Genomic DNA, 27618 nt, shown 5'->3' with positions numbered 1-27618 from the left:
AAAAATGGTGTTCAAACCACACATGTGAGGTATCGCCATGAACATTAGAGCGAGAGCAATAATTTTGGTCCTAGATCTCCTCTGTAACTCCAAACATGTAACCAGTAAAAATTTTTAAAGCGTTGCCTAAGGGGATTTTTAAGTAGCGAAGTTTGGCGCCATTCCACGAGCATGTGCAATTTTGAAGCGTGACATGTTAGGTATCTATTTACTCAGCGTAACTTCATCTTTCACATTATGCAAAAACATTGGGCTAACTTTACTGTTTTGTTTTTTTTTTTAAGCACAAAACTTTTTTTTTCCAAAAAAGACGCAATTGAAAAATACTGTGTGAGATAAAAAAGTTGCACTGACCGCCATTGTATTCTCTAGGGTCTTTACTAAAAAAACATATAAAATGTTTGGGGGTGCTATGTAATTTTATAGTAAAAAAAATTATGATTTTTACATGTAGGAGAGAAATGTCAGAATTGGCCTGGTAGGCAAGTAGTAATAAATAATAATAAATAATAATAATAATCAAATTCTCAGCCCAGGAATTTTGATCAGACCTAACAATCACCACCACTCCACTCACTACAGAGGAGCTGAAAAATAAATTTACCTAACAACCTAACCAGAAGATGGTGCTACACACCTACCCTTTTAGAGGCTACTGCAGAGAAGCATATCCACAGCACAATGCTGCGCACCACCATGTTTTATTGTGGGGATGATGTGTTTATAATTATCTACAGTGTTTGGTTTACACCAAACATGGTGTTTGGTTTGATGGCTCAAACACTTCATTTCGATATCATCAGACCAATCTGCTGGATTCAGAATCCTCGAGGTGTCATCTTGAAATCTGTGAGATATTGAGTGAGGCTTAGTTAAAACATGCTGCTGCTGTGTTAGTGGAATGAAGGAGGGGAACTTTGGGGTACACTGACCTAAGAGGACCCATGTAGGCCCATGGAAAGGAAGGGAGCTAAAGGGCTCTGAGGCAGGTAGGATGGCTAAAGGGCTTTAACATTTTTCAGGTAGTAAGAAGTTCTTTACATTTTACATTATTACTAATGCAATCACACAATAACTTTGCAAAAGGGAACAGTAATCTTGGGAAGTCATGGCATTGTCGTTGCATTTTTGGATGAGAATAAAGTTTTATTTTTTTTTTATTTAACATGTGTGCTGCTGATATACTAGATTCTACAGGATCACTATGATGGATGTGTTTCAATAATATTGTATATAAAGATCAACATTCTAAGAATCACTAAGAATTACTGATTTGTCTCCACAGCTGTATAATTTTTTTCCTCGCATTGCAACCCTTCTTGGAGCACACAGACAAACCGTGCAGAATTATGATGAACTCATTGAGTATATTTTAAAGCGCATCAAACATCAAAGACAAGTGTTTGATACAAATGCTATCTCTGGATTTATTGATGCATACCTTTTGAAACAAGAACAGGTAAATATTTTCCTCATTTATTACAATATATGCTGGATCTAGAGAGCTAAAAATACTGTTGTTAACAAGTATATTGGTTAAAAAATTGCCATGGACTGGCAGTTGTAGGGTCTCCAGGGAGATTCTAGGTGGACTCAAACCCCAAAGAGAAGAGGTAAATAAAGTATTAATACCCTCAAAAATCTTTTTGGGGAGATAGACTGGGGCATGCCAAAAGTCATATAGAAATCTAAGTAAAAAAATAATTTTAAATAAATTTAAATTCAAAAGTAAGGCCTTTCCTTCTCTATGAGACAGTGGTCCCCAGGACAAATAAAGAGGCGACTCTACCCAGCAAGGACATAGGCAGCAATCAAAACCTGACAAATGCTTTAATCCTTCCACACTACATACAAAACCGAAGAAAAAGTTTGGGCTTTATATACACTTTATATTTTAATAATTTTTATTGAAGTAACAAGATACAATAGTATTTATATACACTTTAAAAGAACATTGCCATGTGAATGTTCGTGTTAGGAGCATCTCACATGTTACTGCACCACCTGTCTCTGCCTCCCTGCAGTCCACCATGCTGCTGCTCTCTCACCTCTGGCTTTTGTGTCAGTTGCAGGGTAACATGCCCTGCTCTGGCACCAACATCTTCTCTGCTTCTACTTGCCAGAGGCAGAAGCCCTGAGTGGTTGCTAGGCAGTGATTTCTCTCAGTTTGCCTAGCCAAATCTGTTTTGATCACACACCCAGGTCTCTGGGTTTGTGATAGCTCTGTACTACACTGGCGTTGCACTCTATTTCCGATAGTCTCATTTCTGACCTTGATTACCTGTGTTTAGGTTACCCTATGGTCTGCTGCCTGCCCTGACCTTTTGCTCGTCCTTGAATTATGCTTGCTGCCTGCCCAGTGCCCTGACCTCAGCCTGTTTCTGGATTAAGTTTACTGTCTGCTGCCTGCTCTGACCTATGGTGCCTCCACATTTTGCTACTGGCTACTTACCTGCTGAAACATCAGTCCATGCCTGACTCTTTCAAGGACCACAGGTACTCCTTTGTTTTATTTTACTCTACCTCTTGTACAACTTAACCAGCGACTATATTACTAAATCCTGGGGGCAGCCAAGTACTGGGAGGTCTGCTTGCGTAAGGGAATAGAAGCTATTACAGGTGAAGCTACACTAGCCAGCTATAACCTTGGACCACTGGGATTGGGGTGAGCATTATAGTACAGCTAGTGTACTGGTAAATTGGTAAATATGACCCAATGCTTCATAGCAATGTAATGTGTAAGTATTTATAACAATATTTTGATGACGTGAAAAAGGACTTTGTGGAAATAAACATTGTTGGAATCATCTGGCGTTTGTGTTTTTAGGAGTCAGCCAAAACTGAAAAGATCTTTGATGACGAAAATCTGGTGTGCTCAATTCTGGATCTCTTTGAAGCTGGGACAGAAACAACATCTACAACACTACGCTGGAGCATGTTATTGATGATGAAGTATCCAGAAATACAAAGTAATTTTGTTGGCTTATAGAAGGATGCAATTTAGAAAAAAAGTCTATTTGCATATTCTGCTCTACCTCTCAGTTAATGACACACATGCCAAAATGCCTAATTATTATTTAGTGTGTATGATTTCATACAGACACCATTTTTTTTAGTTTTGGATATACTTGAAAATGTAAATTCTTCTATTCATTTTGTATTCTTTTTGACCCAAATAGTATTTGTGATCAAAATGTAAAATCATCTATTCATTTCTACACTGTTTTTCAATTGTTTCTAGCCCACCCCCATTAATCTGAACAATCTTGAAGTTTGTAAGATTTAAGGACCAGCTTCTGACGAACGATCTTGCTTGAAAACCAGCATTTGATCAGCACTTGCAACCAATGGCTGAAGTGCTGATTTGTGCCTTTTTGAAGGGGGTGTCCCCTCTGTCAGAAAAAAAATAGCGTGGAGGGTAGGATTCCTGCATCCACATCACTTATGTGGATGCAGGAATCTCTGTTTTTTTTTTCTATTTTATCGGTTGAATAAAAAAAAAACTGTACATGTACACTTTTAGGTTGGGAAAGAAAGGGAAGAGTAAAAATAAATTATTTATTGGCAGGTAAGATAGTTTAACATACATATTTCAGGTTTAGATTTAACTGTTTACCTTCACTTCCACTTTTTATCAGACAAAGGAAGTATGAGCAACCCTGTTCATCCTGCAACATGACATTCACACTGGAATGATTATGTTCACATATTGTGGAGATCCTGATATAATGTACTTACTCTTACTTTTTAGCAAAGGTACAAGAGGAAATCCGGACACAAATTAAACAGGGTCAGCTGCCAACAGTTGATGATCGCAGGAATATGCCTTATACTGAAGCAGTAATACATGAAATTCAAAGATTCGTTAATCTCCTTCCTTTGAATGTGTCACATAAAACTTCAAATGATGTGTATTTCCGAGGTTACTGCATCCCAAAGGTGAGTTTAGAAAACTCTTCAACTGTCAGTAGAATCATGCATCAAATAAATTAATGTTTTTGTTACTTTATACTCAAATTAAAGAACTAGGCACACAAGTGTACAATAGGGGTCAACATTGTCTCCGTACAGTTAAAGGCCATTTCCATACAAACTTCTACCTTTTACATGGTTGATAGCAGTTGAAGGAGTTGTAAAGTCTCAAGGTTTTTCACCTTAATGCATTCCATGACAGGTGGCACTGATTGAAACTGGCACGTGGCACTGATTAGCACTGACAGGTGACACTGATTGGCACTAAAAGGTGGCACTGATTGGCAATGGCAGTTGTCATTGGCATTGGCAGGTGGCACTGATTGGCACTGGCAGGTGGCACTGATTGGACTGACAGGTGGCACTGATTGGCACTGGTAGGTGGCACTGATTGGTACTGATTGGCACTGATTGGCATTGACAGGTGGCACTGATTGACACTGGCAGGTGGCCTGATTGGCACTGGCAGGTGGCACTCATTGGTGCTGATTGGCACTGACAGGTGGCACTGATTGGCACTGACAGGTGGCACTGATTAGCATTGGCAGGTGGCACTGATTGGCACTGGCAGGTGGCACTTATTGGCACAGACAGGTGGCACTGATTGGCACTGGCAGGTGGCACTGGTTGGTACTGATTGGCACTGATAGGGAGCATTGATTGGCACTAAAAGGTGGCACTGATTGGCAATGGAAGTTGGCATTGGCAGGTGGCACGGATTGGCACTGATTGGCACTGACAGGTGGCACTGATTGGCACACTGACAGGTGACACTGATTGGCACTAAAAGGTGGCACTAATTGGCAATTGGCAGTTGTCATTGGCATTGGCAGGTGGCACTGATTGGCACTGACAGGTGGCACTGATTGGCACTGACAGGTGACACTGATTGGCATTGGCAGGTGGCACTGATTGGCACAGACAGGTGGCACTGATTGGCACTGGCAGTTGGCACTGATTGGTATTGCTTGGCACTGACAGGGGGCATTGATTGGCACTGGCAGGTGGCACTGATTTTCACTAATTGGCACTGGCAGGTGGCACTGATCGACACTGGCAGGTGGCACTGATTGACACTGGCACTGGCTGGTGGCACTGATTGGCACTGATTTGCATTGACAGGTGGCACTGATTGGCACTGACAGGTGGCACTGATTGGCACTTGCAGGTGGCACTGATTGGTACTGATTGGCATTGACAAGTGTCACTAATTGGCACTAATTGGCACTGGCAGGTGGCACTGATTGGCCCTGACAGGTGACACTGATTGGCACTGACAGGTGGCACTGACAGAGGAGAGTTTCACACTGAGCCGATATTGACACTTAGTGAAACTGTGTGTGGCACTTTCATGTAATGTAACTGCATGCAGAGAGAGACCAGCTGTCAAAATTCAGCTGTGGTGTCGGGAGTGGGCAGGACCCGGGGTGGGCGGGACTCAGCAGTTTTCAAACACCAGCCAATGATTGGGCTGCTTAAGAAAGGGGCGGGGCCACATACACGTAGCGTCCCGCCCAGACCCCATCCAATTGGCTGGTGTTTGATAGCTGCTGGGTCCCACCCACCTGGGTCCCTCCCAGCCCCGTCATCAATGCTCAATTCTGACAGTTGGTCTCTCTCTGCATTCAGTTATATTATATGACAGTGTCACACACTGTGTGGCTCTGACCAGCAGAACGATCTGCTCAGTGTGAAACTGTCTCACAGGCAACACGGACTGCACACTCATTGGATGTAACATGTCACAGCAGTCCCACAGGCAGATTTCGGGAGACAGCTGGCACAGGTGACCGTACGGGTACAACTTGTCATGGTTGGTTGCCGCCCCTCTTAAAATGCTGCCTGGGACCATGGGCCCACTGGGTCCCATGGTAAGGCCGACCCTGGACATAAGGATGGGACAGAAAAGTAAGTCACTGCATGTAATTTTAACTTCTCAAGTTTCTAAGTGGTACCAGAAAGTGAATCAACCAAACAGTGCCCATCTGAAGAGACCAGAAATCTGGAAAAAAAAATATACATTTTTAAGCTAATCATTCACAATACAAAATGGACCAACATATGTGTAATAAGAAGGCCTGTCCAAACAAAAAAAACATCTAGCAGAGAGGCACCTGATTTATATAGTAAATGGTAGAGCTAATGTAGCTCATACAATCAAATTCTAATAAGGACAGCTTAGGCCCTATCTACTGACTCTCAGTGCATCTATGAAGCACAAAAAAATCCAGGGGTTCCACATAAAATTCCCAGCATATACAGTGCTTATTAGTGATGAGCTGAACTGCCGTGGGTTTAGTTCAAGTGGGGTTCGGTGAATGTCAACCCCCACTGAAACCAATGGGAGCCAAATCTGTCAAATTAAAAATGCCCATTTTCTAGACTAATTATCAAGGGGGTGTTAAAAATATAGCATGGGGGACGGGCATTTGCCTTGGAGAACATGTACATTCCGTGCGACCAGAAACAGTGGCATTTACAAAGTCAAAAAGATTTTGAATTGCCAGCACATTTCTCCCTCCTGATTTTTTTTTTAAAGAAAAAACAGCACAAAAACATCAAAGGTTCCCCAAAATATATAACAGGCCCCTGTTATGTATTGTGCAGGACCTTTGGAAGTGTGTTATTTTTTTTAAAGCCGGCAATAAAGTTTCATTTGCTGGCAATTTAAACTAATTTTTTATTTCTTTTGAAATGTCACTTTTTCTGTAGTACATCATACAGCAAGAATAAAAAACATTACATAGACTCCTTGCTAAAATGCATATCACGCTTTTTGCACTTGGTATGGAATTTAAGGGGGTACTTCACACAAAGAAAAAAAAAATGTGTGGGGTCCCCCAAGAAAACCATACTAGACCCTTAAGCCAAGAATGCAGCCTGACTGGCCAGGAAAGGTGTGGGACAAGCATGTGGGCCCCACATCCTGATCCATACAAGGTTACATACCCTCAACATGGGGGAGTGCCCATGTTAATGAAGATAATGAGCTTTTCCCCACAACCGTGGCAGGTGGTTGTGGGGGTTTGTGGTCACAAGCCTTATCAGAATCTGGAATTCCCCTTTATTATTATAAAAACACTCAAACATTCATAACGTCCTTTAGTTAAAAAAAAATGCCCCTGATTGTAAATTCATCATCAGTCATAATGCAAGCCACACGCTGACTTGCCGAAAGAAAAAAAAAAAGACCCACCACACATTACTGATCCTAACACTACACAAAGCTAAATGAAAGATCTTTGAGCTGTCATCAGCTATAAGGAAATCCATACTAGACCTTTAAGCCAAGAATGCAGCCTGACTGGCCAGGAAAGGTGTGGGACAAGCACGTGGGCCCCACATCCTTTTTTTTTTTTTGCCATATCAGTCAAGTAAGGTTCATAGGAGCAAGTTTTTATTTTTTTTTTCAACTTTCGAGTCAAACTTATCTCCTAATACTTTCACATCATTGTGGCATTTTCTCATATTTAACATTTTTTTATTTTCTGTTCCATCCATATAACAAATTATCCTAGTTACAACTTACATTTCTAATATTCCTAGACCGGAACCCCCCCCTAGGACCCCAGACCCGCCCCATACCCACCTACCCTCCCCTCCCCTCCCCTCCCCTCCCCTGCTACGCATCTCATAGGAGTCCTGATCTAAATCACTCAATATCCTCCTCCTACTCCTTTTTGAGAATTTAAGTGTATGATCTCCAACTCTTATTTTACGTTTAGATTTTTATTAGGGTAAGTTATCTGGCTCTTTGTCCCATTCCTCCGCCGCCTGGGGAGAGAACTTATACTTTGTCCAGTCTCTCCACGTCTCTTCGTACTCCTCCATCTCCAGTCCTTCACTATATCTCAAGTATTCCAGGCATTGAATTTGCTCTATTTTATTGAACTCCCGCAAGGAAGGTCTCCTGTGATCTAGCCAGTATTTCGGGATTAGCGGCATTAAGAAGGTGCGGTATCAGTGTTTTCAAATACTTCTTAGAAGGTATATCGCTCCCATGGTGTAAACACACCCAGGGGTCATCCGGAATCCTCTTATTGGTAATCGCATATGTAATCCTCCTTATCTCCTCCTAGAATTTTTTCATTACCGGACATGACCACCATATATGTGTCATTGTCCCTATTTCCTTACACCCCCTCCAGCAAAACTGCAAAGTTTCTTCCTGTATTTTATGCGCCTTATCCGGGGTAACATATGTTCTTGCCAAAATTTTGAAATTCATTTTGGCCATCCTATAGTTCACTGAGGTGGCATTTATTCTACTCAAAACCCTCCCAACCTCGTATTCGCTGATCTTTTTTCCTAATGCCTCCTCCCATTTCCCAATAAATCCTGAGCGTTCCTCTTCTTCTAATCTAATCAATATTCTGTAGATCCTGGACATTCCTCCCCTCCTACTTTTCTTCATGCAGACTCTCTTGAGGGGGCGAAGATCTTCCATTGACCTTATTGGTTGCAGGAGAGATTCAACAAAATGCTTCAACTGCCTGTACTTCCAATTATCCATCACAGACCAATTATCTTTGGCCTTTAGTTCCTGGTAGGTACACAGCTTGCCCTGCCTTGTAATGTCTTTAAGTTGGACCTCTTCATCTAAAATCCAATTCCCCGTTAGGTCTTCCCTCCCGGGCGGAAAATAGTCTGTGTCTTTAAGCGGGATTAGTGGTGAATTGTATCCCCACTTCTCCCTCTCGTGTATTTTATCCTATAAGTTTAAAGCATATTTAGTTATATCAAGTGTTTTCTTGTGCAATTTTCTATATTGTGGTGGTATCCATATTTTTTTACCCAAATCTGCCCCACTCATTATATTCTCTATTTTCACCCATTGCTTATTTTTATTATTATTCACCCACTCTACTATGCGTGATATGATGATGGCTGTGTAATATTTTTTAATATCCGGTGCCCCCCAACCCCCCCTCTTCTTATCATTCACTAGTTGTGCATACTTAATTCGTGGTTTTTTCCCCCTCCATATAAACTTCAAAAACAATGTGTGTAATTTGTTCAGAAGACACTGTGGGATTTCAATTGGGAGCATTTGGATTCTGTATAGAATTTTGGGGAGGATCGACATTTTGAGTATGTTTATTCTACCTCCCCATGAGAGTCGATTACGCGGAAATCTATTCAACTCACCCCCGATATCATTAAGGAGAGACATGTAGTTAGCTTGAAACAATGTCTCTTTTTCAGATGTTATTTTAACTCCTAAATAATTAAGTTCTTTTACCCCCCATTTAAATGGTAGCCATTTTTGAGAGGTCTTATCCCCATCCTTCTGTTCTACTACTTCCAAAACTTCAGATTTAGTTGAATTAACTCGGAAGTTGGATAATCTACCATAGCTCCTGACAATCTCGAGTAAATTCGGTAGGGTGATCCTCGGGCGGGTGACATACATTAAAACATCATCTGCAAAAGCCGCTATTTTGAATTCTTCTTCCCCAATTTTAACCCCAGAGATATCCGAGCTAAGTCTTATTCTAGCCAATAGAGGTTCCAACGTCATCACAAAAAGCAGCGGGGAAAGTGGGCATCCCTGTCTAGTACCATTGTGTAACACAATAGGTTCTGAATGGATACCATTTATCTTGACTCTGGCGGTTGGGGAGGTATACAGGGCTTTTATCCTACCCATCATTTTACTACCCATGCCAAACTCTTCCAAGGTGTTCCACATGAAACCCCAGTCTACCTCGTCGAATGCTTTTTCAGCATCCATCGACAGGAGTAGTCCTGGGGTTCCTCTGTCCTTCATTATCTGAGCCACCATTAATGTTTTGATACCGTTATCTCTCCCTTCCCTTCCAGGAACAAAGCCCGCTTGGTCTGGATGGATAATCTCACTTATAACCTTTTTTCAATCTGTCTGCTAAAATCTTCGTGAAGAGCTTTGTGTCAACGTTTAAGAGGGAGATGGGTCTGTAACTGGAGCACAGTGTGTTATCCTTTCCCTCCTTCCTTATAATGGCAATGCTTGCTTCAAGTGCTTCCCTTCTCATCTCCTACCTTTCCCCAATCCCGTTCATGTAAGAGCACAGTATGGGGAGCAAAGGTTCCTGTAATTTTTTGTAATAAAGGGCAGTCAGCCCATCGGGGCCTGGGCTTTTCCCATTTGGGGTATCCTGTATGGCCTTCCTTAATTCCTGTACGGTCACAGGGGCTTCCAACATTTCTCTATCCTCTTCCGTGATTTTTGTTAAATTTGCCTCTTTTAAAAAAGTTTTGCTGGCTTCACACTTACGTTTATCTGACTCCTGAGAGTTATCTGCATTAATTGCGTACAGTGCCCCATAAAACTCTCGAAATGCTTTCACTATGTCGCAAGTTTTGTATTTCATTTCCCCCGACTTGGCCCTGATTTTTTCAATATAATTGCTTGTTTTCTTTTTTTTCAGGACCCTAGCTAAAAGCTTGCCTGGTTTGTTACCGTAAATATATCTTTCTTTCTTTACCAAGTTATAAGTTTTACGTGTTTCCTGTTCTAGTGAAGCCCTCAACTCTTCTCTTCTTTTATGTAAATTCATCCACACCTCCCTCCCTCCCGATGCTTTATGTTGTTTCTCTAATTCCTGGATCTCTTTGATCAGGGCAAACCTTTCATCTTTCAGTCTTTTATTCTTTTCCACCCCTACCATCATGAATATGCCCCTGATGTATGCTTTGTGGGTTTCCCAGATTGTAGCCTCATTAACCTCCCCGGGGGTGTTGATTTTGAAGAACCACTCCAGCTCTTCCTTAATTCTCCTTAAGATGTCTTTATCTAATAACAATTCTTCATTTAATCTCCACCCTGAGCCCCTTGTGTCTGTTCCACCCATTTTTATTTGTAAACTCACGGGTGCATGATCCGAAAACGTCATGTTACCAATGGATGTCCCTGTGACCTCTTCCAACATCCTATGTTCTACTAAAAAAAAATCAAGTCTCGAGTAAGTCGCATGTACGGGGGAGTAGTAAGTGTAGTCTCTTGCCTCCCCCTGCTGGACCCTCCATACATCCACAAACTGAAGCTGATACAACTTCTTCTTGAGCTTTCCAGCCCACACTCCTCCCCTCCCCCGGACATGCGACGAGCAATCCCTATCCGGGTCCAAACACAGGTTAAAGTCCCCTGCCACTATAGCCCTCCCCTTCCTGAATTCTTCAAATTTTGCCAATATACCCATTATTTTTCTGTGTGTATTTTTATTTGGCCCATAGATACTTGCCAGGGAGCAATTCAAACCATTAATCTTGCCTTTCAGGAAGAGAAAACGACCCTCCGGGTCGGCCAGCCTCTCCTCCAGTTCAAACCTAGTCTCCCTGGCAAACCCTATTGCCACTCCTCTTGCTCCTCTGATTGGTGAATCACCATAATACCAGACTGGGAAGTCTCTGGAATAAATTTTTTGATTCTTATTGAAGCTAAAGTGTGTCTCTTGAAGCATTGCTACTTCAGCCTTCAAAAACTTTAATTCCCCTAAGAAATTTGCTCGTTTTACCTGGCAGATCAGTCCCCTGACATTATAGGAAATAATTTTTAGATTAGACATCATCACTCTCTCTCATTTGTTTTCTGCTTTCTATTATACAGGCTCCTAATACTTTTCACCCCTTTAATCCCTCTCTTACCCCCCTCCCCCTCCCTTCCCCCTAACCCCCCCCATCTCTCCCCCCCACCCCCCAGTCTCCTCCGGTTTCTTCTCTCCCTCCCCCCGCCCTCCCCCCCTTCCCCTGACACTTGGGGGTAAGACGGACCTTGTCAAGCCCCCATAAATAACCATGGCCCCCCTTCTCCACTCGGCCACCCGGTTGTCCCCCAGAGGTTGAGCTCGGGGCTCGAGACCACAGATTTCTCGCTCGGAATGGGGGGATTCCTACTCCGGTCATCTCTCCCGCACACCTCCCACCCTCCCCCCATCCCCACCACCCCCGCCCCCACCCTCCATCCCCACCCTCCATCCCCATAGGAAGGAAAAGAAAAAAAAAGAAAAAAAAGAAATCTGACTGCATATGTTACTAAAAGGCATCTCATCTAAGATCTCAATGCTCTCTTCTCCTTATGCGCTACTAGAATTTAATACTGGTGTCCAGGTATGCAATACCCCTGTTGGCTCCTGGCTGGTATTTTTCTCCCACCAACCCAGGATTTCTATTGGTGGTATTCCAAGGCGTTGGCAGAATTTTTGTGTTTCTTCTGGGAATCTTAATACGGCCATTCGGCCTTCAATGCGTCCGATTAAACAAGCGGGGAAGCCCCAGGAGTATTGGATTCCATGCGATTTCATAGTGGCCAGTAAAGGTTTCAAAATTCTTCTCCTATTTAGGGTCTCTGCTGCGAGATCCTGGTAAATATGTAGACTTGTTTCCCCATACTTTGCCTGGTTATTCTTCCTTAGGTTGGAATTTATCTGTTCTTTATCCAAATAATTATGGAATCGCACGATGACATCACGTGGGGCATCTCCCCTGATTTCCGGTGGCTTTCTAATCCTATGCACTCTGTCCAGCTTTAGTTTTCTACTGACTTCAGAAGGTTTTATCAGGTCTTTAAATATTACTTCCATTTTCTCTTGTAAATTCTCTGCTTCTCCTTACGATTCCGGGAGGCCTCTGATCCGGAGGTTCTTTCTTCTGCTGCGGTTCTCTTGGTCTTCCAATCTATATCTTATATTTCTTTGTTCAATCTGCATTGCTTCCATCTGTTGTTTCAGCTTTTGGATTTCAACTCCTTGCTTGTCAGTTACGGATTCCACTTCCTCCACTCTTTTCAAGATGTGACTCATGTTTTCATGCACGATGCTGATCTCTTCTTTGATTGAAGCCTCCAACCTTGCAAACATTTCTGCTATTTCTCCCTTGGTAGGGAGCAATCTGTCCTGCTGAGTCTCCGCTGGCATTTCTGCTCCTGCTTCACTACCTGGGGGTCTTGGTTCCACGTCTGCCATTTGTCTTCTTGTTCCCGTTTTACCTGGGCGTTCTGGCGTTTTACTTTTGCCCCTGTTGCCCCTGTTGCCCCAGTTGATTTACCCGGGCTCTCTTTACTACTATCATTCACCATATACCTCCTGATAGTGCCTGGGCTTGTGCTGGTTCTGGGTGGGTTTACTGTAGTCCCTCTTGTTGATTTGCCTCTCATTTCTGCATTCCCTTCCGCCCTTAGGCAAGCAGACTGGCTGATAATCAGAGGCAAAGTTTACCTAATATTGGTATGAAATAACGTGGTACAGGTTGTCTCCTTGACCTTCTCGCGGAACGATTAGGGTCGCTTCTATTCCGCGGGGGTGCCTTCTTCCTGTTACAACCTTAGTTGCGCTCCCACCTGTCACCCCCACCCTAAATATATTATAAGGGGCAGGGGAGGCTTTATTTGATTGCTGCCCTTGGTCCCAGAGAGGGAGGCCCCTTTTCCTCCCAGGCCTCCCGGTGTGGGTTATTCCCCCTGCTAGGCCGCGCTTCCCTCTGTTTCCCTCTGTTTCTTCCTCTTTACCTCCGACCACCCTCCATGTCTCCTCTTATACCCAATATATCATACAGTTTCAAAAATTATGTGCACTTTAAACCTATTGCTGCCTCAAGACTTAGTGACACTACTTAAAGTCAGTAAAGATTGTAACCACAGGTAGCAGTCTCTCAAGAGGATATTCTCATATATCATAAAGGGTAGCTGAATAGCTACTTACCCTCCACACCAGGCTTCAATTTTAGCAGAAAGTCTTACCCACCATGCGTCCTTTGTGTCACACCTTTAAGACCTTTAAGACTCCTGGGGCTCCCACCTGTGCCTGAGATGGTTGTTACCTTTTTTCTTTAGCTTCTAGTGAAGACGCGCTGTCATCTCCTTTGCTGGTATATGCATACTTGCGGAACTCTTTTCCTGTCCTCTGCAGCCGTCAGCATAGCCCTGGGGGAGGGCACGGCGATCCCGGCCGAGCTCCGGGCTATGATAGCCCCTTGCCTCGCTACTCGGGAGCGGCGCTCCCACCGCCCTCACCCCTCGTAGCCGATTCCTGGGGATGAAAGGTGGAGCTGCTGATTGTCAAGAGCCGCTCACCGCTCGCGACGTGCAGCTCTTCGGGATGAGAGAGCGGGGGGGGGATAGCGCGCGCTCTGTGAGCTCCTGTCCTGCATCACGGCTGGAGAGACGCTGGGCTCCCCGCTCACCGCCTCAGCAGCCCGACGTCGCCCACATCCGGCTCCTCCCTCTCTTACGTGGGCCCCACATCCTGATCCATACAAGGCTACATACCCTCAACATGGGGGAGTTCCCATGTTAATGAAGATAATGAGCTTTTCCCCACAACCGTGGCAGGTGGTTGTGGAGGTTTGTGGTCACAAGCCTTATCAGAATCTGGAATTCCCCTTTATTATTATAAGAACACTCAAACATTCATAACGTCCTTTAGTTAAAAAAAAATGCCCCTGATTGTAAATTCATCATCAATCATAATGCAAGCCACACGCTGACTTGCCGAAAGAAAAAAAAAAAGACCCACCACACATTACTGATCCTAACACTACACAAAGCTGAATGAAAGATCTTTGAGCTGTCATCAGCTATAAAAAGAACGAGGCAGTGATTGTGGCGACGTCATTGCCAAAATATGATTATGGCCATATTTAAACGATGATTTAACTTTCTCCATTCCCCACCTATTTGCTTACGTAGCTGGAGATTCCTGGCCATGTAAGTAAATGGCACAGGTGACCTCAGTGGTTGGTAAGAAAACATTGGCTACAAGCACCCACTTCTTCCTTAGCAACCATTGACAGCGAGAACCTGTCACATTCACCCATGCTAAATTCCCTAAATGTTCCTCGTTTGTATGAACATCTCAACAGCCAACTTGGCAACTAAGCTGTTTTATCTATGCCTTCCATGCACAATGCTGTTTGAGAGAACCATAGACCACCATATACCTAATTATATCTAATAATCCTAAACATATCTTTTAAATGGTTTATATGCATTAATGTGGAACTCTAGGCTAAACTTTTTCTGTTTTGGATAGAGCAGATAAGACCTAGAACCTTTTTTAGGCTATAATTGTTGTGTATGTCCTTCATGGGGAGATTTCCCCTCACATCCTTTCGTGTAACTGTGACTGAAAGGGAGCAGAATATCTCTATGGGTCACAGCAACAAAAGATTTTCAGTTAGTAAAATGGGGAAGGTTTATAAAGTCAATATTTTTGTTGCTAAATTGTGTCTCCGTTGGAAACAGCCAACAATTAAAACTTGAGAGAGGTTCTACAAAGGCCATGGAAACAGCCATCAATACTACTGTGCAAGTCCAATGATTTGACCCACAGTACTCAATAACTAAAAAAAGGAGCAGAAACGGGGCGACAAAATACTAGTTAAGGTATTTACTGGTGTGGGCAGGGGCATATCTACTATGAGGTAAACAAAGCATTTTTCGGGGGGGGGGGGGGCGGTGCCGCCCCCAGGTGACTGTGCTATAGCCAAATGACAGCAACAGCGTGGTCGTGCAGTTCTGGGAGGGTGTCTATTGATGTCCTCCCAGACCCACAGACTGGCAGACCCTGCGTGCCCGCTGCGACGTGCACTCTGCATGCTTTGTGATCGCTGTGTCCTTCAAACACAGCTGATTACAGATCGGAGTAAAGAGCCAATCACAGTGGCTCTTTACCACATGATCAGCTGTGTCCAATCACAGCTTATCACGATGTAAACACACTTGCTGGTTATCGGCATTCCTTTCCTTTATGCTGTCCCAGCGTGCGGAGAGGAGAGAGCCAGTAACTTTGTCAGTGTGAAAGCAGATATCTACACTGATAATCAGGGCACTGATCATCCGTGTCCTGATGATCAATGCATCCCTGACAGTGCCCATCAGTGCCCATAAGTGCTGCCAATTAGTGCCTTCTCATCAGTGCCACCTATCAATGCCCATTAGTGCCACCTATCAATGCAGCTTCATCGGTGCCTCCTCATCAGTATCCACCAGTGCTGCCTCATACTTTGCCCTACTGACCCCAGCTTCTGCCCCATTGACCACGTATGTAGCACTTGGATGAATCATGTCTCAGGGTCTGATGAGGAAGCTGCAGCTTTTGACTGTGAATGGCTGCAGCTTCCTCATCAGACCCTGAGACAAGAACGGTATACCACTGCTAGGCTGGGATAAATTTAGATGGAGGGGTGCCCGATTTTTAGTCTAGGGCAGAACAAAACCAAAATACACCACTGGGCGCAGGCACATCTGCAACACTGGATTAGCACCCCCCATCTGGAAACATCAGACAGTGGATGTAGGTAAGTATATCTTGCTTCACAAGGAAAGAAGAAAAAACTTGTAGAATGGGTTAGAGGAGGTGGGTGTGCATGTTTTCCCTGAAGATTGGCTTTCTTATTAATAACTGTACAATGTTGTTCTCCTTGTAGGGTACAGATGTCATTCCTTTCCTCACCTCTGTTTTGTATGATAAGACTCAGTGGGAAACACCTTATGAGTTTAACCCAAACCACTTTTTAGATGAAGGCAGAAAATTTGTAAAACGGGATGCATTTATGCCCTTTTCCGCAGGTAGGTCACCAGGGTTATTACACAATGTTTAACACTAAAATACATTATTTGCTTCCTTGTTAAAACTGCTAAAAAAACACTTAAAACTATACCTGGTCTGTATGAGGGCATTTATATCCCTCAGGCTCTTTGTATAGAGTGATAGTAGGTGTAGAGTGGATAAATACCTAAGGCCCATCTCTGGACAAAAATTAAATCTCTCATCACTCAAACCTTCCATTCCAGTATGAAAAGATTTCCTTTGGCCACACATTGGGGACTGCAGCTAAAATCACAGCATCTTCAAAAGTAAAACATCTTTACCCAGATGTCCATAGGGTTTCCATAACTGTACCCCATTGTTTTTTTAAGGTTGATATCCCATTGGGTTACTGACAAATATTAATTTTGAGCACCTGGTTTATATTTAGTAGCAGCAGTCCACAGTTTAGGTACTAAAGTACACCTATCTTAGGCCCCTCAGATGGGGGGACTCTGGCAGCGGATCCACCTGCTCAACAGGGAATCTGTCTGCAGGTGGATGACAGGTCCGTGTCCGCCTTGCATAAGTGGACACAGCTCCCTTTCCTCTATGGGCAGTCAGATGGAAACGGACCACCTGTTAGTTTCCATCTGACTGTCATCCGATCCGATCTGCCAGGTGGATGGGGAAAGATCCCCTATCTGTCCGTTTTTAGCGGCCAGGATCGGATCAGATGTCGGCAGGTGTCAACGGACACCCGCTGCTCCATAGAGGGCAATGGATGGTCCGACCAGGTCTGCCTAAAAAACTGACAGGCTGATTCAATCAGTCCGCCTGCGTAAAAGGGGCCTTAGGGGCAGGCATGCCTCTACCACAACACTTCATTCATAGATTTAGTACTATATCCTTCATTTCCATTCTGTGAAACATTGGATAAGCATAGATTATGTCATTCTGAGTTTGCTTTGTACCCCCAGGAAAAAGAATGTGTGTTGGAGAAAGTTTAGCCAGAACTGAGCTTTTCCTGTTTTTTACTGGCCTTCTACAAAGCTTCACGTTCTACCCACCTCCCGGAGTCTCCAGAGAGGATATAAATCTCAGGTCTGACATTGGATTTCTTTCATTCCCTTTGCCACACTTATTATGTGCAAAACTCAACTACTAGTCAAGATCCACAACCATGAAGCAATGAGAAGTCCTAAATCCCCACCAAAATGGATGACACTTATAATAAAAGAGGATATGTACTCATTTCAAAGTTTGCTTTACGATAAACATGTAGATCAGCCTACTGTAAATAAGCTGATCTAAAAGTTTTAAAAGCCTTGTTTGTTTGTACATTTGTTCATAGATGTGTACATAGGGTCAACTATATTTGTTTATTGCATATATAGGCTCCGATTCCTGGTTATTAGTTCTACTCTCTGGTTCTGGTTTCTTAATCCATGTCACAAAGAAAGTCTACAACTATGATGACCCATTGAAAGCAGAGCCTTTTTCTTATACATTATATTACCAAAAGTATTGGGACGCCTGCCTTTTCACGCACATGAACTTTAATGGCATCCCAGTCTTAGTCCGTAGGGTTCAATATTGGGTTGGCCCACCCTTTGCAGCTATAACAGCTTCAACTCTTCTGGGAAGGCTGTCCACAAGGTTTAGGAGTGTGTCTATGGGAATGTTTGACCATTCTTCCAGAAGTGCATTTGTGAGGTCAGGCACTGATGTTGGGTGAGAAGGCCTGGGTCACAATCTCCGCTCCAATTCATCCCAAAGGTGTTCTATCAGGTTGAGGTCAGGACTCTGTGCAGGCCAGTCAAGTTTCTCCACTGTAAACTCAGTCATCCATGTCTTTATGGAAAATATCCACTGCTCCATTCAGGGCTGGTGCAAGGATTTTTACCACCCTAGGCGAAACCCCATTTTGCCGCCCCCCTTTGGCTCCACCCATGCCCTGCCAATGTGTACCCCACCTTTTTAATGAAGCACCCATCAAATGCAGCCTCACCAGTGCCCATCAAATGCAGCCTACCTGAGCCCATCAAATGCAGCCTACCAGTGCCCATCAATGAATGTTTGCTTGCTTCCATTCATTCGGGAGTCGGGACACAGACACAGTCCTCCACCGCCTCTGCGCCTCTGACACTATGTGCGAATGGAGCGGCTGCTGCCTGCTGATGCTGAAACTTAGTTGCTTTCTGCAGAGAGAAGAGAGTAGGAACACCAGTGGCCGGGCACCCTAGGCAGCAGTGCGCCCTAGGCGGCTGCCTAGTTTGCCTAGTGGTAGCCGTGGCCCTTGCTCCATTCTCCGGCATTCATAGAGGAGATCTCTCTCCTCTGAGTGCCAGTTTCTGAAGCGGTTTAGATCGCTTCTCCTTTTATGAAGTGAAGCGATCTACAAATGCTTCAAACAATGGAGAACGCCCCCTGATTCTGGAATCTCGTGAGACTTATCGAGATTACAGTACCAGAAATTCACCAGAAACACTCAAGGTGTCCGTTTATTAAACAGTGATAAATTATCACTGCTCAGTACATGGACAGACGGCCCACCTCATATTAATAAAATAAATAGTTCCCCCACATAATATATACATGTAGCAATAACTCACGGTGGAGCTGCTGATTTATGCGGGTCTGTCCTCTATGCTCTTTACCCTTCCTAAATTTTTCAATCCCCTTGACACAAATGTAGTGCAGTGTTGTAATAATATGAGTATCAAGTTTTACCCACAATACACTTATAACTATAGTTACCCCCACCTGGGTGCTGGTAGCTCCACCTGCAGGAGAAATGACAACACTGCACACAAACTTCAATAATAACCAAAAAATAACTTCTGTCTTTGTGTAAACAATATTTTTATATAAAGAGTTATTACACTGAATATACTATCACACCAACGTGATGTGACAGTATAAGAAATGGTTATGACAATCAGTAACAGACACAAATATATCTAATTGTATACAGATGTACCCGGGAGCTCCCCCTGCTCTAGACCTTAAAGTCACTATAGTTTGTAATTAAATGCAGGGCTCTGCAATGAAAAGGTAGTCCTGACGTCTTCAGTCTTCGCTAGCTTTTAGAATTGTAATCCGCAAAGGGGTTCCTCCTGGGTGTTGCGCAGTGTAAGATAACACACTAAAACAATTGTAATCCCGCAGATTGACTAAATGTTCTCATAGGAAGAAAACAAACATCTAGCATCTGTTCTTGAATGCTGAAGTCTATTCAGAGGTGAAGTTCTCCAACTTAACTTGTTCCGTGGGACTATCAGTCCCAGCAACACTCTGTACAGTTCTAAATGTGTGTGTAGTATTTAAATAAACTTCTGGGTGTTAACCCTCTCACCACACAGGATCCGGGCAGGTGGATGCCTCCGTTTCAGCAGTTCTCAGTCAATATGAAGCCACCACCTCGCCGTCACACTGTTCCGTTCACTAACGACCAGGAGTCCTCGGTTATCTCCCCACGGGTCTCCGGAACGATCACTTCTGCTGCACCACACAGCACACTGTGATGCAATGGCAGGATCCTTGCAGCTGCTCTGCTCCTTTGCAAAGTAGGCCGCAATCCTGTGGGACACACACACCCACAGAGTTCTGCTAGCAGGCTACGCGTCCCAGGAACAAGAGACCTAAAATGGCCGCTCCTAGCCCTTTTATACGCTCCCACAATGCAGTTCAGTTCTCACCTTGTCCAGGAGCATTGTGGTGGGTCAGAGTTAAAGTTCCGAAGTAAACAATAAATCACTTCCATGTCACTTCACTTAATCATGAAACGTAAACATATTGTACTTTTTCAATTGTCCACAAGATGGCGCTAACACGACTTATGTACTGTATAACACACATATGACTAGAAACAGAAGTTGTCAGCGCTACATACTCCCCCTGCTTTAAATCTTTGGTCCCCAAAGATATGTAAGACCTTGTTCCTACTACACATCTTAGCCTCTAAACAAGTGCACAGGACCGACAGAGGAGCCTCCCACCAATTTTCAGGGGTTGGAAAGCTACTCTGTGTACCCACAACTGTTACTTTAGTATCAGATACAGATGTGTCAAGGGGTGAAACAGGGCTCTCAGTGTCTAAATTGACTGAGGAGGAACTAGGCTCATCAACATTTCTTTTGCTGGTGACCTTTGTTGTTTCAGAACACTCGCCCAAAGTATCATAGGTTAGTCTCTTAGGTGGGTGAATGTTTCTCTTTCCCCTTTGTTCTTTTGGTGTGTCCTCTATTTCTGGATGAACACTATTCTCTTCTACTTCAGTGGGAGATAAACACTTTTCAGCTTTTCCGGACAATGGCACAAACTCTGGAGCTTCTGGCCTGAGAGCCTCACTACTCTCCTCGGCCGGTGCTGATGAGATACTCGCTTCAGTTTCAGGTATATCAGATGACCACAACCAGCTAATGTCCATTTCTCTCTCCTCACTGTCTTCAGTTATCAAAGCCCCAGACTGGGACCTAGTTACAGGCCTTTGTGCAACTTCTGATGTAGATGATGACTCCTCCTCGGGGATTATCTTGACTGCATCAGTAAGGGGCAAAAGGTGATTCCGAATCCAAGTCTTAGTTGGTCCAGCACTTCCTTCTGGCCTGATTTCAAAGTCCTGGGAGCTGTTTACATACAACATATGGCTGTGATCTCCAGCGATTCGCCAACTTGTGTTTGCCAGGAATACCCAAATTCCTTAATAAGACACGGTCACCGGGTTGAAGATCTTGGACCCTCACTTTGAGGTCAAAGTTTCTTTTATGTCTACTCCCTCTGCTGTCTGACATAGTCCAAGCCTTCTCATAAGCAACCTTTAGACTCTTCCTCAGCCTATTTGTATATCCTCAATGAGAAGCCTCTGAGGTGTGATCCAGAGAAGTTCCAAAAGCCAGGTCCACTGGTAACCTAGCCTCATGCCCGAGCATCAGCCGATAAGGTGAATATCCTGTGACGTCACTCTTGGTGCTGTTATATGCATGTACTTTATTTTTTTTTTTTCCCACTTCAGCGAAAGTTTTCCTGGGAGACGTTGTATCAACTTTGAATATCAAAATTGATCTCCTCTCATTTTTCACATCATTGTGGATTATTTCCGTCTTATCTTTATTTGTTTTCCCATCATATATCTTTATTTAGGTACAAAAAACAGATAAAAAAAAACAAAAAAAACTCCATAATATGTAGCTAAATCTATACCTTTATATGTTACCCCCCCCCTTCCCCCCCTCCACTCTTTTATGTCTGGTTTACTCCTTCTTATATTTTATGTCATTTTAGCTCTGTACCTGTTGCCTCCTTCATCTTGTCTAAATATATATCCGAGGTTTTATATTTTTTCCATCCCTCCCAGAGATTATTGCGCTTATTATCTCCTCTTTCTCTGCTTCTCAGCATATCCATTTTACAATAATAATCTATTTTCTCAAACCATTCTCTAATATCTGGTTTACCATTTTTTAGCCAATATTTTGGGATCAGACCCTTAGCGGCGTTCAGAAGACTCGGAACCATTGATCTCATGTATTGGTTCCTTGATTTTTTATATTTATGGAAGAGGCAGGTCCATATATTTTGTTCTATTTTTTCACCGGTTATTTCCCCTATGTTTTTTAATACTTCGTGCCAGTAGTCCGCTATAATTGGGCATCCCCACCATAGATGTGTCATCGTTGCTTTTTGACCACATTTTCTCCAACACAAGGGTGTTTTTTCTTGCTGGTATTTATGAATTCTTACTGGTGTCAAGTACCATCTTGCTACCAATTTGTAATTCATTTCAATAATCTTCATATCCCAGGCATTGTTGTATCCCGTTTCTATAATTTTTTCCACTTTCTGGTCTTCAGGTTTTAGATTCATTTCTCTGTCCCATTGTTTATGTACTCAGGTCTTTCTTGTCCATCCAGATCTGCTAATATTCCGTATATTCTTGATATTCCATTTTTCAATGATATTTTGTTAAAACATAGCTTCTCAAATGCATTTAATTTCTCTTCTTCTCTAAGTGGATGTGGTATTGTGTTTACTAAGTGTCTTAGTTGACAATAATTCCATTCACTCATCTTCCACCCATTGATTTCTTCTAGTTCCAGTCGTGTTTTAATCCTACCATTTATAGTGATATCTTTCAGTTGTGGGTTTCTTATTCCTTGACCTGCAAATATTGTGAATTGTGTCTCCATTCATTCTTCAAGTGTACTATATCCCAAATTTTAAAAACATTTTTTGTTATTTCGTGAGTTTCCGTGTCCATTAGTCTGAACTTTCATGGTATCCATATGTTTTTGTGCAGTGTGGTTTTACTTATTGTGTTTGCCATTTCTACCCACTTTTTTTCACTATTTTTGTTTGTCTACTCAAACATACGTGTCAAAACAATTGCTTTGTAATACCTACTTATGTCTGGGGTGGCTAATCCTCCGTTCTCCCTTTTCCTTGTGATCTGTGTGTACTTAATTCTTGGTTTTTTATTGAACCAGATATATTTTAACAAAATTGTTTTGATTATTTTGAAGAAGCTCTGTGGGATCATTACTGGCAACATCTGGATTTTGTAAATTATTTTTGGGAGGACCATCATCTTAAACATATTTACTCTTCCAATCCATGAGAGTGGTTGTGTACTTAGTTTTTTTATTTCTTCTTTAACCTCATTGATCAATGGGATATAATTTGCCTGATAGATTTTTTCAACCCTTGAGGTTAATTTGATTCCAAGATATTTTAGTTCTTTTACCCAGGTAAATTGAAATTCTTTTTGTAGGGACTGGACTTCTTTTTTCCCCAATCCTATATTTAATATCTCTGTTTTTATTGGGTTTATTTTGAAGTTTGACAGTTCTCCATATTTTTTTATTTCTTTCAATATGTTTGGCAGTGTCACTCTTGGGTTGGCTACATACATCAAGATGTCATCCGCATATGCCGCGATTTTATTTTCTTTTTCTCCGATTCTCGCCCCTCTCACATCTTGGTTGTTACGGAGTGTCGCTAACAATGGTTCCAGTGCTAATACATATAGTAACGGAGAGAGCGGGCAGCCTTGCCGTGTTCCATTCTGCATCTCGATCAAAGGGGAGAGTCTACCATTCACCTTTACCATTGCTGTCAGGCCATTATAGAAATTTGTTATCCACTTCATTATTTTTGTCCCTAGTACCAGATGGCACAACATGTCCATCATGAATCCCCAGTCTACCCTGTCGAATGCTTTTTCTGCATCTAATGACAGGAATAGAACTGGGGACTCATTTTGTGCACTCTTGTGTAACATCAGTATTGTTTTTAGACTGTTGTCCCTTCCTTCTCTCCCCAGGACAAATCCAGTCTGATCAGGGTTAATCCAAAGGGGAATTAATTTTTTTATTCTGGTGGCTATGATTTTTGCAAATATTTTTGTATCCATGTTCAACAGGGCAATCGGTCTGTAGCTTGAGCAGTTGGTTCTAGCTTCCTTCCTTGGGCAATATTGTAATATGGGCTAGTAGCGATTCTCTTCCTATTTCTTCTTTTTCACCTATATTGTTCAGGTATTCTTATAACTTAGGAATCAGTTGTTCTTGAAATTTTTTATAATACTTGACCGTGAACCCGTCTGGTCCTGGACTTTTTCCTACGGGAGTTTCCTTTAATGCCAATTTTATCTCTTCTTGCATTATTTTTTTTTTTTTTCCACCTCTTTTAAATGCTCAAGTTTTGTTTTTGGTAAATTTGCTTTTTTTAAGTATTCTCGTATCTTCTTTTTTCTTATATCTTCCTCTAACTGTTTTTCCTGTCTTTTTATCGCGTATAGTGAACTGAAATATTTTTGGAATGTTAGTGCAATATCTGTTGTCTTGTTTACTATTTCTCCTTTCTCTTTCTTGATTTTCTCAATGAAGTTTAAAGACTTCTTTTTTTTTATCATGTTTGCGAGGTATTTTCCTGGTTTATTGTCCCATTTAAATTTCTCTTGTAAGACTCTGTTATATTCCCTCCTCTCTTCTTGTTCCATCCATTCCTTTAATTGGTCTCTTTTTTTAATTAATAGCCGGTATATTTCATTGTCTGATTGCTTTTTATGTTTTTGCTCTAAATCATATATTTCCTTTATAATTAGCTGCATGTTTTTTCTTCTTTCCTGTTATTTTCCCGCCCCAATAGCTATTAATTTGCCCCTAATGACGACTTTATGTGCTTCCCAGATTGTTGCTTTTGATACCTCTGGGGTGTAATTTTCCTTAAAATATCTTTTAACCACTTTAGCCCCGGACCATTATGCTGCCTAAGGACCAGAGGACTTATTCCAATTTGGCACTGCGTCGCTTTAACTGCTAATTGTGCGGTCATGCAATGCTGTACCCAAACAAAATTTGCGTCCTTTTCTTCCCACAAATAGAGCTTTCTTTTGATGGTATTTGATCACCTCTGCGGTTTTTATTTTTTGCGCTATAAACGGAAAAAGACCGAAAATTTTGAAAAAAAATGATATTTTCTACTTTTTGTTATAAAAAAAATCCAATAAACTCAATTTTAGTCATACATTTAGGCCAAAATGTATTCGGCCACATGTCTTTGGTAAAAAAAATGTCAATAAGCTTATATTTATTGGTTTGCGCAAAAGTTATAGCGTCTACAAACTAGGGTACATTTTTTGGAATTTACACAGCTTTTAGTTTATGACTGCCTATGTCATTTCTTGAGGTGCTAAAATGGCAGGGCAGTACAAAACCCCCCCAAATGACCCCATTTTGGAAAGTAGACACCCCAAGGAAATTGCTAAGAGGCATGTTGAACCCATTGAATATTTATTTTTTTTGTCCCAAGTGATTGAATAATGACAAAAAAAAAATATATATATTTACAAAAAGTTGTCACTAAATGATATATTGCTCACACAGGCCATGGGCCTATGTGGAATTGCACCCCAAAATACATTCAGCTGCTTCTCCTGAGTACGGGGATACCACATGTGTGGGACTTTTTGGGAGCCTAGCCGCGTACGGGGCCCCGAAATCCAATCACCGCCTTCAGGATTTCTAAGGGCGTATATTTTTGATTTCACTCCTCACTACCTATCACAGTTTTGAAGGCCATAAAATGCCCAGATGGCCCAAAACCCCCCCAAATGACCCCATTTTGGAAAGTAGACACCCCAAGCTATTTGCTGAGAGGCATGTTGAGTCCATGGAATATTTTATGTTTTGACACAGGTTGCAAGAAAGTGACACATTTTTTTTTTTTTTTTTTTGCACAAAGTTGTCACTAAATGATATATTGCTCACACAGGCCATGGGCATATGTGGAATTGCACCCCAAAATACAGTTAGCTGCTTCTCCTGAGTATGGGGATACCACATGTGTGGGACTTTTTGGGAGCCTAGCCACGTACGGGGCCCCGAAAACAAATCACCGCCTTCAGGATTTCTAAGGGTGTAAATTTTTGATTTCACTCTTCACTGCCTATCACAGTTTCAGAGGCCATGGAATGCCCAGGTGGCACAAACCCCCCCCCCCAAATGACCCCATTTTGGAAAGTAGAAACCCCAAGCTATTTGCTGAGAGGCATGGTGAGTATTTTGCAGCTCTCATTTGTTTTTGAAAATGAAGAAAGACAAGAAAAAACATTTTTTTTTCTTTTTTCAATTTTCAAAACTTTGTGACAAAAAGTGAGGTCTGCAAAATACTCACTATACCTCTCAGCAAATAGCTTGGGGTGTCTACTTTCCAAAATGGGGTCATTTGGGTGGGTTTTGTGCCACCTGGGCATTCCATGGCCTCCGAAACTGTGATAGGCAGTGAAGAGTGAAATCAAAAATTTACGCCCTTAGAAAGCCTGAAGGCGGTGCTTGGTTTTCGGGGTCCCGTACGCGGCTAGGCTCCCAAAAAGTCTCACACATGTGGTATCCCCGTACTCAGGAGAAGCAGCAGAATGTATTTTGGGGTGTAATTTCACATATTCCCATGGCATGTTTGAGCAATATATCATTTAGTGACAATTTTGTGCAAAAAAAAAAATTGTCTCTTTCCCGCAACTTGTGTCACAATATAAAATATTCCATGGACTCGACATGACTCTCAGCAAATAGCTTGGGGTGTCTACTTTCCAAAATGGGGTCATTTGGGGGGGTTTTGAACTGTACTGGCATTTTATGCACAACATTTAGAAGCTTATGTCACACATCACCTACTCTTCTAACCACTTGAAGACAAAGCCCTTTCTGACACTTTTTGTTTACATGAAAAATTATTTTTTTTTGCAAGAAAATTACTTTGAACCCCCAAACATTATATATTTTTTTTAAAGCAAATGCCCTACAGATTAAAATGGTGGGTGTTTCATTTTTTTTTTCACACAGTATTTGCGCAGCGATTTTTCAAATGCATTTTTTGGGGAAAAAAACACACTTTTTTAAATTTTAATGCACTAAAACACACTATATTGCCCAAATGTTTGATGTAATAAAAAAGATGATCTTAGGCGGAGTACATGGATACCAAACATGACATGCTTTACAATTGCGCACAAACGTGCAGTGGCAACAAAATAAATACATTTTTAAAAGCCTTTAAAAGCCTTTACAGGTTACCACTTTACAGAGGAGGTCTACTGCTAAAATTACTGCCCTCGATCTGACCTTCGCGGTGATATCTCACATGCATGGTGCAATTGCTGTTTACGTTTGACGACAGACCGCCGCTTGCGTTTGCCTTAGTGCGAGAGCAGGGGGCGACAGGGGTGCTTTTTTTTTTTTTTTTTTTTTCTTTATTATTTTTTTGCTTTTTTTATCTTATTTTTAAACTGTTCCTTTCATTTTTTTAAAATCATTTTTATTGTTATCTCAGGGAATGTAATTATCCCCTATGATAGCAATAGGTAGTGACAGGTACTCTTTTTTGAAAAAATTGGGGTCTATTAGACCCTAGATCTCTCCTCTGCCCTCAAAGCATCTGACCACACCAAGATCGGTGTGATAAAATGCTTTCCCAATTTCCCAATGGCGCTGTTTAAATCCGGCGAAATCTAAGTCATGAAATGCTCATAGCTTCCAGTTTCTTAGGCCATAGAGATGTTTGGAGCCACTCTGGTCTCTGATCTTGGGAGACCCTGTGAAAGTGTGCCTAGTCTGTGCAATGCTGTACCCTATGCTAATAC

General features: G+C 42.3%; 1 protein-coding gene across 1 annotated transcript in view; it reads left to right on the top strand.

Moving 5' to 3' along the window:
* Window positions 1-17800, top strand: part of LOC141148930 (cytochrome P450 2K1-like) — a 35200-nt gene extending 17400 nt beyond the window's left edge. Inside the window, exons 5-9 of the mRNA XM_073636822.1 lie at window positions 1286-1459; window positions 2828-2969; window positions 3752-3939; window positions 16375-16516; window positions 17456-17800. Of these exons, the coding sequence (XP_073492923.1) occupies window positions 1286-1459; window positions 2828-2969; window positions 3752-3939; window positions 16375-16516; window positions 17456-17643 (834 nt within the window). The 3' untranslated portion in view covers window positions 17644-17800. The remainder of the gene's footprint in view (window positions 1-1285; window positions 1460-2827; window positions 2970-3751; window positions 3940-16374; window positions 16517-17455) is intronic.
* The last annotated feature ends 9818 nt before the right edge of the window (window positions 17801-27618 follow it).

This window comes from Aquarana catesbeiana, linkage group LG06 (genome assembly GCF_042186555.1).
Source record: "Aquarana catesbeiana isolate 2022-GZ linkage group LG06, ASM4218655v1, whole genome shotgun sequence".
In the NCBI taxonomy this organism is placed as follows: domain Eukaryota; kingdom Metazoa; phylum Chordata; class Amphibia; order Anura; family Ranidae; genus Aquarana; species Aquarana catesbeiana.
The sequence above is the reverse complement of the archived record's forward strand: the minus strand, read 5'-3'. Positions and strand labels throughout refer to the sequence as shown.